Raw genomic sequence first — 14,558 nt, 5'->3', positions numbered from 1 at the left:
ACACACACACACACACACACACACACACACACGACGGGCCTGACTACAACTTGGGTCTCCAGTCTCTGGGATATTCTTTCCCCCCATCCCCCTTTCTTTTGTCAGAGACAAGGTCTCAGTATGTAGCCCTGGCTATCCCGGAACTCACTATGTAGATGAGGCCTCTGCCCCCCAAGTACTCTGTATATGGCTTTTCATGAATAGATTTAGAGGGCACCTGTGTTTCTTCATGTCTAATACGTTCCCATGTGGAGTTGCTGATTCAAGGCCCGTATCCATAGACACGTGACCTCCGCACTGGGAAAGTGTGTACCTAGAAGGAGCATCTGAGTTTATTTCAGTGGCTGCCTGTGACCACTGCAAATCTTTAACACCTTCCTTTTGTGCAGCTGGAATATTTGTGCCAAAAGTCTTTAGAAATCTTCAGCTCAAATACTGTGCTTGAAAGCTTCTGTATGAGAAGAAAGTGCAGAGTGTGCATTTTCAGTCAGGAGCTGGGCCTGTGAGACAGCCACCAGCACACTAGATACGGCCAGGCTTCCTGGACAGACATCCCAATCTGAAATCCCCAAGTCCTCCAAAACCTCTTCTTTCTCTTTCTTTCTTAATTTCTTTCTTTCTTTTCTTTTTATATATTATCATGTTAATACTGACAAAAAGTTTGAGAGTTTAGACCATTTTAGATTTCCAGTTTTCAGATTCGGAATGTTTAGGTGGAAAAGTCCATGCATATTCCTGAATCGATCAAAGTCTGAAATATACTGTCTTTCTATGGTGTCTAAGTTCTCAAACTTGCATGCACATAATAACCACACAATAATGGCTGGTTTCAGATACAGATCTCTGGGCCTCCTTCCCAACCTTCTGACTCCAGATGGGTAGGGATGGGCACAATACCCCTTTGAAACAGGCTTTCCCCACTCTTTGTCACTCAGTTTCCAGGGGAGGTCTTGAGAATCAAGGTTATTGTGTGAGAGGCGCTGGGTTGGCTCTGAATCAGCCTCTTCTCCATCCTTCTCTCTGGAACTTTCTCCTGGTCTAGTTTCAGGCGGTGTCTTTTTCATGCCTATGTCTTTTTAATATCACTGACAGATGTGATGGCAGGAGACATAAGTACAGGGCAGAACAGCCAGGAGTCTATTTAAAAAAATTAAAAAAAAAAAAAATGATGTGTGAGAACATGTGAAGCCAAAAGAGGGCATCAGATTTCTTGGAATAAATTTATAGGCAGTTATGAGTAGCCTGATGCCAATTCTGGGAACCAAACTCTGGGCCCCTTGCAAGAGCAGCACACGATCTTAAAAAACTGAACCATCTCTCCAGCGCTGCAGACATCCGTTTTGACAAACAAGATAAAAACTAAAACTAAAACAACAACCAAACAAAAACAACGACCCAAGTGCTATTGTGTGATCTGCATGAGAAGTCAAAGAAAAACCAACCCCCTCTGAGCTGGCCCAACTGCATACTGCATAATAAGAAAGTGTTTTTTAGGGGAGGCAAAGTGGATTCCAGAGCATTTGAATTTACTTTCAGGCGACTCAGAAGGAATCAGATGATCCTGGCCAACACCCTTTTCCAGTGTGTTTGTTACCACCCGGAAGAATTCCAGATCATCACCAGCGGCACAGACCGGAAGGTAGGGTGCAGACGGCCCTCCACAGCCCAGAGTTCCTTGTCTGAAGATTCAATCAGGAGTAAATGCCTGGAAATTGCTTGGGGTGGGGTTTGGGGGTGAACTGCATCTTTACTCAATCTTTTAGGTCATTACGTCCTAAACAGTGTATCAGCTGTTCACATAGTGCTTGCATGATGTGATACAGTATTCTAGGCGATCTAGAGATGATTTATTAAAGTACGCAGGTGGAGGATATGCATAGGTTAGGTGCAAACGGTGTCACAGGGGCTGGAGCATGTTGGCATTTTGGCCCCCAAGGGTGATTCTCTGGCCCCACACAGACAGTGCAGTCAGAGCAAAGCATCCTCCTCTCAGCAACTGTCTCTTCTTGCTCCCCACTTAGTTTCCCTTCCCAGGCAGGGACCAAGGTTAGGTTTTCAGGTTCTTTAAATCTCACCCTCTGGAATGAATATATTGCTAGTTTAGGCCACAAAGCCAAGTTGTAGTTTGGCTTTGGCTGTGGATAAAGACGGGAGGCATGAGGGGTGGAGGTTGGGGTGGGTGCAAGAAGAGATCAGTCCAGTCACAGGACAGGGCGGGGCGGGGGCGGGGCGGGGAGCCAGGCGGGGCGGGGTGGGGTGGGGGCGAGAGATTAGCAAAGCCCAGTCTCCAGAACTCTCATTCCCCATCCCCCAGAAAGAACTTTCCCTCCCACTAGGCCTGCAGCTTGGCCTTCTCCTTAGGTCGCAGGAGCAGAACCATCAGTGGCTCTTCTGTATTTTACATGTGGCAGCAGACTCAATCTGCTTCGCCTTATCAAAAATCTCTGTCGCAGCCCAGGTTTATCGCATATCAACATGTCTTTAAATAGCATGAGAATTTCAAAACCAATACTAAAAATAATGAAATGGTTCCTCCACCCCCTCGCCATGGCCTATTTATAATTCCAACTGGCCCCCTCCGGTGGTGTATTTTTGCTACCTTCTATATAAAGTGGAGGCATCTTTTGTTAGCATGTGTGTGGATGATTCCACCGCACCGACTCTTGTCTAACTCCTCTCTCCCACATTCCAGATTGCTTACTGGGAAGTATTTGATGGGTCAGTAATCAGAGAGTTGGAAGGTTCCTTGTCTGGGTCCGTCAACGGCATGGATATCACTCAGGAAGGAGAACACTTTGTTACAGGTTAGTCTTGGATAATATAAATACACCATGGGTGTCTTATTTCCAGGACAAGAAACCCTTAGGTGGAGGGCAGTCAGAAGAGCTAGTAGAGAGTCTCAAGGACATCCTGGTTAGATTCAGCCCAGAACAGCCCACCACCCTAGCTGGAACTGTCCAAAAGCTACACTTCAATGAAGGAAGACATTTGTGCAGGGCACAGAGAAAAGCCAAGCTTTACATGGCTATGTTAGCTCTTTGGGGCGGAAATGAGGCTTTAATCATCCCAAGCCTTCTACTTGCTTTTCTATTCATTTTTTGTTTGCTTTGATTGTTTTTGAGATAGGGCCTTACTCTATGTAGCTCAGGCTGGCCTTGAATTAGTGATCCTCCTGCCTCAGGCTCCTGAGGGCCAGGATAATAGGTAGATCACTTGCTCTCTTTTTCACTCGGCTCCTAACCATCAGTTTGCTTTGTTTGTTTGCGGTTGAATTCAGTCTCAACTCCTTCCCAGGAATAAACCTGCCAACTTCTCTGAGGGCACTTCCCTCAGGTCACAACCACAGGAACAGCACTGATACGATTTCCTGTCAGGCTCTTTGATTCTCAAGGACATTTATAAGTGTTTCAAGTAACTTAAAGTTTCATAAGCACATTGACTTAAAAAAAAAAAAAGACATGGCACACACCTTTAATCCCTTTATTCAGGAGGCTGAGGCAGGGGGATCTCTGTGAATTGGTGGCCAGCCTGGTCTACAAAGCAAGTTCCAGGTCAGCTCGGGCTATTACACAGAGATGTATAATACATTACCTTACCTGTAATACATTTACCTGCCTCAAAAAACAAAACAAAACAAAACAAAACAAAAAAAAGATCCCAAACTGCATACACTGGGAAACCCGTCAATGTGCCTGCACCTCTACCCTGGTGAAGAATGGAGGGATGCAATGCTGGTGTATTTAGTGGTTAGTGCTGGGCTCTACGTTCCTTTCCACTCTAAATTTACTAGAACATACATAGATCTTTTTTTTTAGATCAAAAAAAGCTTTACATAAATATGGATTTTCCTTCCTTCGAGTTGGCACATGAGACACTGTGTTGAGAATGAAGCGCTTCCGTGAGGCCAGGGCTGTTTAACAAGTCCCCCTGAGCAACACTGTGTGATTGTTTTTCAGGTGGACACGACCATTTGATCAAAGTCTGGGACTACAACGAGGGCGAGGTGACTCATGTTGGGGTGGGACACAGTGGCAACATCATGGGCATCCGGATAAGTCCAGGAAACCAGTATATCGTCAGTGTGAGCGCAGACGGAGCCATCTTGAGGTGGAAATACCCATTTGCTTCATGAAGCGCTCTGGATCTCCCCAGCTTCCACCCTATATTGAACACAGTCCCGCCCAGGACCAAGTTTGGATAACTCCAGAACCGGTTTTGATTTCTCACACCTAGTTTTGTTCTATAGTCAAAATACTTTATCTTGAAGTTACTTCTTTCCTTTATACAATATGTCTTACTATCTTAAATTGTATGTTGAAATTGAAATATGCTAAAGAAAAACTTTATTCAGTATACATATATACACACATGTACACATATATGTATATGTGTGTATATATATGAGTTCTTTCATATTTTAATAAATTTGAAGGTGCTATACTCTGACCATGATCTCTTTTCTCTGTCTCACAAAATCCAAGTCCACAGACATTCCTCCTGACCTGTTCCCAGAGAGGGATGCTGGTTCCTTCTAAAAATAAGACGAGGAGAGATCACCTGCATGTGGTGGTGAGGATGGGACTAGGGCCTCACACACAGGGCTATCCCCCCAGCCCAAACTCACTCTTTAAATGATCAGTTCATTGGTGAAGTGGTATAGGTAGTCAGGTTGGAACCCAGGTCTTTGTGCAGGTGTATTAACTTTTGTACAGCTTGTGTCTGCGTGGATACTTGACAGCAGCAACCTATTCGCACTCATTGCTGCGCAGAGTTTGAACTATGGTGGCTTTGCCCCCAGGCACCTGAGGAGAAGCTCACAGTGAGGCACACATACTCAGTCACTGAAGCTAGGAAGAGAGGAAGGCAGGGGGCTTGCCTTACCCATTTTATTCCCTCCAAGGCCATGTGATGGTGCCACTCACATTTAGAATGAGTCTCTACCAACTTTAGTAATCTCTCAAAGAGTCACCCTTACGGTCTCATCCAGAGGTATGCTTCAATCGCTAGCTGATTTTTAAAATACACACATTTAAAAGCCCAAGGACAATCCAGGGTAGTCAGTTCTCTCTTTGCATCTTGTGGTTCACAGAGGTCCAACTCAGGTCATCAGGCTTGGTAGTTAGCACCTTTACTTGCTGTATTATATCCTAAAGACCCTCCCAGATGATTTAAAAAAAAAAAAAATCAGTGCTCTAACTGTATGTACACCTGCACGCCAGAAGGGGGCATCAGATCCCTTTGTAGATGGTTGTGAGCTATCATGTGGTGGCTGGGAATTGAACTCTGGACCTCTGGAAGAGCTCTTAATTGCTGAGCCATCTCTCCAGCCCCCCTCCCACCCAGGTGGTTCTTAATTTGATCGAAGTGACTATCAAAAATTAGCCTTTACAGCAAGTCTCATAAAACAATTTCAGCTCTAGTTTTCGACTTTGCCAAGTAAGAATAGATTTCTGCTCAGACATTTATTGTGAGTCGTGAGTGAGCTGAAGTGGTTGATAATGCATTGTGGCACTCCCCACAGAGTTAAACACCAACGCTTCCTTAAGTTGTGCTAGCCAGGCCTGGAGACACACACCCAGAATTCCAGGACTCAGGAGGCTAAGGCTGAGAATGACAGTTCCAGACAAACCTGAGCTACACAAGTGGGAGAGACCCCCTTTCCTTCTCACCAACTCCCCAAAGCAAAACAAAAGCAAGAAACCCCTTAAAGTGTTACCAAATGAAAACTCCCTGTGAGTTACTGGGGATCTTGACATGATCACAAAGGTGAAATATGGGAGATGATTTATCAGAGTCTGCCATGACCACGACATCTTCTGTACAGCAGGGTGATGAAATGAACCTTATAAATTAATCAACCAGGTGGATTTCTTTCCCAGGAAGGTAAATGGTGGCTTTTTACACTTCACGTCTCCACATTACAGTTTCTTCTTTATCCTTGACGTACGCAGCTTTTTGGCACCAGGTAACTGCTGCAATCCTATGTGAAGATCAAGGAGGATATTTAATAAATGATGACCACTTATTTATTAAATAGCAAGTGACATTTTGGGGTTCTGATGTAATTCTGACTCCAGAAAGCTGCTGATCTTTTTTTGAGCTACAAACTGATGAGAAATTCATTTTGCAAGACCTTGCCTGATTAATTATAAACCTGACAGTTAAGGCATAAAAGGAGCAGAGGCCTCCAGGGTTACCCAGGGAATCAAGGGCGGGGCAAGGCCAAACTAATTCTGATTGGGTAAGGACACAGTCAGGATTTTGCGTGAAGGAGTGAAGCAGCAACCGAGTAGGGGGCGCGCCTAAGAACCGGAAAACTTCCTGGCAAGCAAATACTGGGGTTGTAAAGGACCTGAACTCTGCTGTGCACTCAGCGAGGGTCGAATTCCGGTTTCTCTCATTTCGTACCCTCAACTTTTCCGAGCTCCCTTCACCAATGAAAACCAGGACGATCAAGTCTCCCAAGTTTTTGGAAAATGACTGTAACCTATCGTGTTATTAAAAAATAAAACAGCAAGAAAAAGAAAACAAACTCTCAACCCACTATACACCCACTCCCCATTCAGGTCCTAGGGTGACGGGTGTAGGCAAAGGCTGCAAGGAGGTGGCGCCATCTGACCGCACACACCTGAGCCTGGGCTCCTCACCTGCACAGCTGCCAGCGCTCGCCTCTCAGGACACCGGGGCATGAACAGGGGCACAGCTCGCCGGTCATTTTTCTTAGTCTTCACCCGGCTTGCACCACCAGAAACTTAGCCAAAGCCAGTGCTTTGCTTCCCTGGGCGCTTTTGAAGGCTCCATCCCCGGATTGTCTCCGCAGTTTAGGGATGGGCGGGGAAGGCGAGCCGAGGTGAAAGGCCTGTTCCAAGGCGGGAAGGAAGGGCGGGGAAGTCCACTAGGCGGGCTCTGGGGAAGTGCATTCCCAGCCCGAGCCGCGGGGGCGGGAGCCCGGCGGCGGGCGCAGCCCTAGGGCCGGATTCCCGCGCGGGGCGTGGTGTGGCGGCCCCGCCCCTGGCTCCGCCCTCGCCCGGTGTCCGCACACCTGGCTCTCAGGTAGCCGGCGCCCGGCGCCTCCGAGAGGCAGCGAGGACCCGGGAGCTGCCGGTCCACCTCGTGTCCCGGGGGCTGCGCTCCCGGACCACCGTGCGTGGCCAGCATGGATCCGGGCGTGGGGGACGCACTGGGAGAGGGGCCGCCCGCGCCCCGGCCCCGCCGCCGCCGTTCCCTGCGCCGTCTGCTTAACCGCTTCCTGCTAGCTCTGGTTAGCCGCTCCCGCTCGGGGGACTCGCCGCCCCGGGCCCCGGCCCAGCCCAGCCCCTACGATGGCGATGGAGAAGGGGGCTTTGCTTGCGCCCCGGGCCCGGCACCAGCCTCTTCTGGCAGCCCAGGGCCAGATCGTCCTTTGGGATCTCAACCCCAGATATCTTCGGGTGACGGGGCGCGTCCGCCCGGCGCTCAGGGCTTGAAGAACCATGGCAACACCTGTTTCATGAACGCGGTGGTGCAGTGTCTCAGCAACACCGACCTGCTGGCCGAGTTCCTAGCGCTGGGGCGCTACCGGGCGGTGCCCGGCCGCGCCGAGGTCACCGAGCAGCTGGCGGCGCTGGTGCGCGCGCTCTGGACGCGCGAATACACGCCCCAACTTTCCGCAGAGTTCAAGGTAGGCAGCGCCAGCCTCCAGCAGCCTCCTTCGACCCTTCTGGTTTCGGTTCTTGAAAAGCATGTGAACCTTCAGCCTAGCCGGGTTCTTGGGGGCGGGGGGAGAGCTCTTTGGTAGACACAACTTGAACAGCCCAGCCTTGGGTTACCGCCTTTGTTTTGAGGTGACGGCGACGTGTTACATTATCACTTGCAAGTGTTTTCTTTAGAAATTAGTTTCTCCCTGGGATTTTGAGCTGGGGTGGAGAGAGCTGACATCCTTAAGTGTGTCGAGCAGTTTTGTGTTTAACAAGCAGTTGTTGAAGGAGTGTGGGTTTGCCGGCCAGAGTGACTTAAAGCTTCAGATCTGGAAGGGTGCAGAGTGGGAAGTAGGTCCAAGCTTGAAGGTCAAGCTTGGAGAAAGAGGAGATACAAGGGTGGAGAACAGAATGCTGAGAAGGACGCTACCAGGCCAGATCTAGGAGGAATCCAGGGAGAGTGATCAGTAAGTAGAAAGGGCATAGACCTGAAGGTGATGCGTACTGAAGGCAGTTGAGGGTCTTCAGATCATGTACGACCTTAGACGCAGTGGCTTTGGATTATTTAAGCCGGGGGGCTGCTGAGAACCCAGGGGCCAGGTACTCTCAAAAGTAGGGAGAGGGAGTAAGTAAGAGTGCTGTAGTAGAGATGGCATCCTTTAATTTAATTTATATTAAGTCCCGGCCGAATGTGAACAGGAGATGGTGTTTATTATCTGCAAGATTACAGTCCCCTTGCTGGGGATGCTGCAGGGTCATGAGATGGCGTTAAAGCACAATTGTGGAGTCGCAGTCCCGTGAAAGCAAAGTGTTCCTGATAATTGGTGCACAGGGCTTGCATCCTGCTGCAAAAGCGCAGCTCTGGCAGGTGAATATGACTGTCAGTGTTCCTTCCACAAACATACATACGCGGTTCTGAAGTTTCAATCTGAGAAAACAGTCTCTGTCCTGTTACCCGAAAGGATGTTAACCATGGCCTTTCTCTCTGACCTCTGTTCCTGAAGGAGCACATTAGTTACACAGATGACCTTGTTATCACTTTTGAGCCACATTTGCTTTTCAAATACGCTAATCAGTGTAGTGTGGTGGTCAAGAGCAAGGTCTTGTGGGCAGTGGCTCAGTGCTTGACAGAACACTTGTCGTACAAGCCTTGAGGATATGAGTCTCTGGAACCCAGATAAAAAGGGAGAAAAAGAAAAGGCAGGCCTGTATCTTCGCTGTAATCTCAGTGTAGACTTGTATACAGTCCCAGCCCCGGGGAGATGGAGCCAGGTGGATTCCCTTGGGCTTGCTGTATGAACGATCTAGCCAATTTGTGAGCGTCTAGATTCAGTGATAGATTCTATCTGAAGAGAGGAGCACATTTGGTTGGTGGACATACAGAAAGAGCAAGGTCTCTGGGGCACTATGATTTTTAATGCAGATTAATCATTTCTCATCTGTAAAATCGAGGTATATGACAGTTACTTCATTATAGAGGGGTTGTGTTAAGTGGGTTATACAGAGAGCACCGAGAAGGGGCCTGGCTCCTGGGAAGTGGTTATTCTAGAATTATACTTCCTTCCTGCAGAGAGACCTAGAGGAGGAAGGGAGGTGATCTTTGGGTAAGCTTTCTTTTACCAGACGTCCCACCCAGTTACTACAGCAGCGAGAGTGGCAAGTAGCTTGGAAGGGACTGAAATTCACAGTCACTGCCAGTGACTCACCAGGATTTCCTCTTTTGCTGTCTGAATCCCCAGGGCCTGGGAGCTCCCAGTGGAGGAACCGAATGATAACTAAGTTGTTAGCGAGGGAGACATAATCTGGGGTTTTCCTGGGACTTTTAGGTGGCCAAACTCGGAGCGTGGGATGGAGTTTAGAATTATGGATTTTAAATCTGAGGGATGGCGATCTAGGTCGGTGCTGCTTTCTTTTACGGGTATTGAAACCTTCACCCAGTCGACACACATTTATGGAATGTGGAGACATTCTGTTAGGAAACAGGGACTGTGTGAGGAGGGATGGGTAAAAGCCAGATCTTGGGACTGAGTGACAACTCTGAATCCAGATGCAGGGACTGCTCCCAGGGGTTCACTGTCTAGAGGTGAAATGTATGCCAACACAGTGGTCATGCAGTCCCTCAGAACTGGTGTCAAAATGGAAAGGGACCACACGAGAAGCTGTGACAGTTGTGGCAAGAGGACTTGACTTGTTTGGAAGAGCAGCACAGCCTTCCCTGCTGAGGACCCTATACCCTGAATTGGGTTGTGAAAGATAAAGTGTCAACTAAGGACATGGGAGACGGGTATAACGACTCTAGGCCTGGGAAGGGAAAATAGCGTTGAAGGGGACGGATGGAGCAGGGTTGGAACTCAGGCCGAGAATCCTTTTGCCAAATTCATTGATGAAAGCTCTTGGAGCAGGGGAGGAGAGTGGAAGACTAGATATTTGACCTTGTTAAGGTGATTGTCTTTTAAGATGTCTAGCTAACTTTAGACCCAGGAAGGGCCCAGTAGGGTGGGGCTTGACCTGACCTCCACAAATAGGATGGGTTGGGGGGTGATAGCAAAAGACCCTTTGACAAGGGTCACCTAAGACCATTGGAAGAACAGATATTTATATTAAGATTGATAAAAGTACCAAAATTACAGTTATGAAGTAGCAGCAAAAATAAAGTAATGGTTTGGGGTCACCATAACATGAGGAACTGTATTAAGGGGTCGTAGCATCAGGAGGGTTGAGCACAGTTGCTCTAAGACCTCATTATTGCTGTGGAGGTCCGGCTTTGTAAAGGACGCCTCTAGTTTACTAACTTGTTAGAAAAACCGTATTGTTTTTTCTCTTTTTGATTAGGAGAGAGGTGGAAGGGCTTCCGGTGTTTCTTGTCTAGTCTATTCTTGGAACGGTCTCCTCCATTGTTTGTGGATCCGTTCTGCTTTGTTCTTAAGGTTCTGTTCCCACCCCCAACCCCACCCCCGCTGCTGTCCTACATCTCTACAAATAATTTATACAAATTGTTTCTTTTTTCCTATCCCAGTACTAGAAGCCTTAGATTTGTTCACCTCCTGTCTTTTTGCAAACATCAAGTGGTTTTTTTGTTTTGTTTTGTTTTTTACTGAGTCTTACTGTGTAACCTGCTGGTCTGGACTCAGGGTTTTCTTGTCTCAGTCTCCTTGCTGGGATTGCAGGCATGTACCACCACACCCAGATACATCATACTTTTCCATATGTATTCTATTTTATGGTCTTCCAGCTTTTCTATGGTTAAAATAAGGGTTTCAGCCATCTGTAATTTCTCTTAGCTTATGTGCTTAAAATCAAATTTAGGTAGACAATGTGCTAGAGGCACTTCCTTTTATTCATTTTAACTTATAAATTTTTCTATTGCTTTATTGATCTGTTGGAGAGAGGTCTCAAATATCCCAGGCTGGTCTCCAGTTCACTAAGTGGACAATGACCTTGAACTCTGATGTTCCTGAAGAAACAAAGATTCACTCCTCGTTTTCTTTTTGGTGGTACTAAGGATTAAAATCAGGGCCTCTAGCACACTAGGGAAGTGCTTTACTACTGAGCTATATCCCCAGTTTCTTCACTTTTGTTTTGATAGTTGTGGATAAAACAGTAGGAGAAATGGAAACAGCAAAAACTATTGGCAGAAGAAAAATGGCTATAGCTATTATTAAATAACTGGAAGAAATATGTTGAAAATCACCAGGGTTTGGGAGAGAACACACATACATTCACATGTACACACACACACACACACACACACACACACACACACACTCACATCCACACACTCACATATACATACATACATATACACATGCACTCTTACACACACACACACACATATAAACTCACATATATACCCATATACTCTCTCACACACACGCTCACATACTCACACATACACACACTCACATACTCACATTTTCTCTCACACACCCACACACACTCCTTCACACGCATACACGCATTCTTTCTCTCACCCACACATCCACACACACACTCTCACAAACACACTCACACATAAACTCACATACACATACTCACATACACACATGTATACATACACACACACTTACACATATTATCTCTCATACACCCATGCAGGCACACATTCACATCGAGGGCTTAGCTATGCTGTGTTGTAGATAAACGTCCCAAACGTCACTGCTCATCTTTGAGTATTTTAGCTCCAGTACAGCCTCATGGTGCTGAGATCCAACCTTGGGCTTACACAGGCTAGGCAAGCCCTCCATATTGAGCTAACACCTAACCCCGTCCCTCACCCCCCTTTTTTTTTGAGAAAAAAATCTTGCTATATAGCCTAGGTTAGCTTGAAACTTAAGATCATCCAGCCTCAGCCTGCCTCAGCCTTCAGGGTACTGGGTACAGGTGTGACAAACAACAGCTAGCTTTCTTGCCAATAATCATGGTTCATGGAGAGAGTTATCTGTGCTTATATCTCTCCTTGAGTTGTGTTCTCCAAAGTGGAATTGAGATATCTATCTATCTATCTATCTATCTATCTATCTATCTATCTATCTATCTATATCTATATTTCTATATATGTATATATATGCAGATTTTAATTTTTAAGTTTGATTTTTATTGTCATTAATTGTGCATGGGGGGGACATGTACACCCATGCATGGGGGGATAGGCACGCTCATGTATGTGGGTGCCAACCTTCCACAGTACTTGTAGGGGACAAAGAACAGTTTGTAGGTTCTCTTCTTCCACCATGGGCTCTGGGGATTGAATGCTCGCTTAGGTTGTTGTGCTTGGCAGCGAGTGCATTTACCTGCCGAGCCAGGGCCCTGGCTCTACACAGTTTGTTAAAGATTCCATCTTATCTGTCTTCTTGGAGTTGTCAAATTCTTTGTGAGGCTTTGGTTGTGAGGTGGCCAGGCTAAGAGGAAGAGAATTCACAATGAACTGAAGGGGACAGAACTCGTGTGGGAGGCTAGACTAAAGTGTTGGTGTAGTCCATAGAAGCCAGAACTAGGTTTGGGGTACCAGAGTGGCTTTTTAACCTGGAACTTTGAAACAGGGGGGAGGTAGACATGATAGTGTAATCCTGGTGCTAGGGAGGTGGAGACAGGAGGGTTGTAAGTTCAAGGTCATCCTTGACTACCTAGTGAGTTTGAATCTGGGCTACAGGGCTGTAGGAGATCTTTGTGGGGGTGAGAGAGGAGGAGCGGAGAAGAGTGGGGAGAGAGACAAAGACAGACAGAGACAGAGACAAGAGAGTAGAGAAGATGTGAGTTTGGTACCTGAGCAATGAAGGAATTTGAACTATTTTGTGCTGAACAGTAGGATAAGGAAGGGTTTGCTATATTAGCTGGGCTGCAGGAAGATTGGTCTGATTTATTAAGTTCCTAGAGGGCCAGGGAGGAAGGGGCATGGCATCTACTCAGATATCAACTCATCTGTTCTAGGTGAGCAGTAGTTTGAACTCAATAGTGTAGGTTAAGGTAGGGGAGAAAAAGAGGCATGGGGCCTGGGGACACGTTCAGTCCTAGTCTGCTCCTGGGAGTGAGCTTCTGAGAGATACCAATGCCAAGACAAAGGGCGGGGTTTTAGATATTTGGAGTTGAGGGGCTGGCTACCCAGAAACTTAGGGGAAGACCCTGAAGGGAGTAATCAGGATGAAGATGTCCACAGCCAGCATTTTGATGAAGGAGCTACACACATTGTACTTTAGGAAGTCAATTTTGCTCACAGTGTGGTCATTACCAAAGAGTAGAAGGAAGCCTTGAGAATCAATGCAGTCAGCCAAGGAGCAGTAAGAAGGGTGTTTTCCTGTGAGGTGACTTGAGAGAGTATGGAAGGAGAATGATGGAGCGGAGGTCAGTGGTGCATGGAATCCCAGTGATCAAAGGACAAGAGCTTCAGGGAGGACAGGTAGTGGACACTTTGAAGGTATTTAGCAAAAGGACTAAGGAATAACTTAGTAAAGTGCTTGCTGTGTGAATATGAAGACCTGTTTAGATCTGCATACACACACACACACACACACACATACATATATACATACGCACACATGGACACACATATGGACACATGGATGAACATAGTCACACATGGACGTACACAGAGAAACACACAGATACATGCACACACATACAGACACACTGTTCCGCAGAGATGGTCTCTTGGATTTTCAGGGTCTGGCACACTTTCTATTCAGAGAACCCATATACCCAGCATGGGGCAAGGAAACCTATCCCTACCCATGTTGTCATCTCAGGCCAAGGCTGAATGATGACCACTTGGGAGCTTGATGCTTATAGATCGTCCTTTGTTTGTGTCAAGGCCCAAGGTGACTTTCGTCTTTGTTTCCTTTCAGAACGCTGTTTCTAAGTACGGCTCCCAGTTCCAAGGCAATTCCCAACACGATGCCCTGGAATTCCTGCTCTGGCTTCTGGATCGTGTCCATGAGGACTTGGAGGGCTCGACTCATGGGCAGGGATCTGAGCAGGTTAGTCTCTCTCTAGTCTGCATGTGCGTTGATGTCCCTTTTCCCTCAGTGGATTCACTCCTTAGATTCCTGCATAGTCCAGCCACTGCGTACACCTGCTGGGCTTTCTCTCTTCTTTTAGCTCTTGCTGGTTTTAGACGGCCATTCCCTTCCTATTGCAGTATTTCTTGTCTTCCCTGATCCCATTGATAACTGTGAATAGGATTTCATCATGGGTCATAATTTTAAAAAGAGTTCTTTTGGTTTGTATATATCTGTGCAGGTGCAAATACGCATGCCAGAGATCAATGCCAGGTGTCATCCCAGATCTTTTTTTTTTCTTTAAAGACAGGCTCTTTGGATATTCCAGGAGCTTGCTGATTTGGCGAAACTGGTTGGGCAGCAAGCCCTAGGGATGCTGTGGTCTCTCTCC

At 46.9% G+C, this 14,558-nt stretch overlaps 2 protein-coding genes and 1 long non-coding RNA gene across 5 annotated transcripts in view; 2 read left to right on the top strand and 1 right to left on the bottom strand.

The window, feature by feature from the left end:
- Cfap52 (cilia and flagella associated protein 52) overlaps positions 1 to 4,446 on the top strand; it is a 41,153-nt gene extending 36,707 nt beyond the window's left edge. For both annotated transcript variants that reach the window (NM_001100968.2, XM_039085974.2), the window contains 3 exons: positions 1,537 to 1,639; positions 2,693 to 2,804; positions 3,957 to 4,446. In NM_001100968.2, the coding sequence (NP_001094438.2) occupies positions 1,537 to 1,639; positions 2,693 to 2,804; positions 3,957 to 4,132 (391 nt within the window). In that variant the 3' untranslated portion in view covers positions 4,133 to 4,446. The remainder of the gene's footprint in view (positions 1 to 1,536; positions 1,640 to 2,692; positions 2,805 to 3,956) is intronic.
- A 997-nt stretch (positions 4,447 to 5,443) lies between these two features.
- LOC100911946 (uncharacterized) lies at positions 5,444 to 6,946 on the bottom strand. The gene is made up of 2 exons (XR_146185.6): positions 6,648 to 6,946; positions 5,444 to 5,980 (listed from the first exon to the last, which is right to left on the bottom strand). It is a non-coding gene; the product is annotated as an uncharacterized LOC100911946 (long non-coding RNA).
- Positions 6,947 to 7,038: 92 nt separating this feature from the next.
- The window catches only part of Usp43 (ubiquitin specific peptidase 43), a 62,732-nt gene continuing 55,212 nt past the window's right edge, over positions 7,039 to 14,558 (top strand). Inside the window, exons 1-2 of one of the 2 annotated variants that reach the window (NM_001396024.1) lie at positions 7,039 to 7,660; positions 14,015 to 14,146. In NM_001396024.1, the coding sequence (NP_001382953.1) occupies positions 7,157 to 7,660; positions 14,015 to 14,146 (636 nt within the window). In that variant the 5' untranslated portion in view covers positions 7,039 to 7,156. The remainder of the gene's footprint in view (positions 7,661 to 14,014; positions 14,147 to 14,558) is intronic. The other variant, XM_039084979.2, reaches the window with a different exon arrangement.

Source organism: Rattus norvegicus, chromosome 10, assembly GCF_036323735.1.
Source record: "Rattus norvegicus strain BN/NHsdMcwi chromosome 10, GRCr8, whole genome shotgun sequence".
Taxonomy (NCBI): Eukaryota; Metazoa; Chordata; class Mammalia; order Rodentia; family Muridae; genus Rattus; species Rattus norvegicus.
This window is presented reverse-complemented; position numbering and strand designations above follow the sequence as displayed.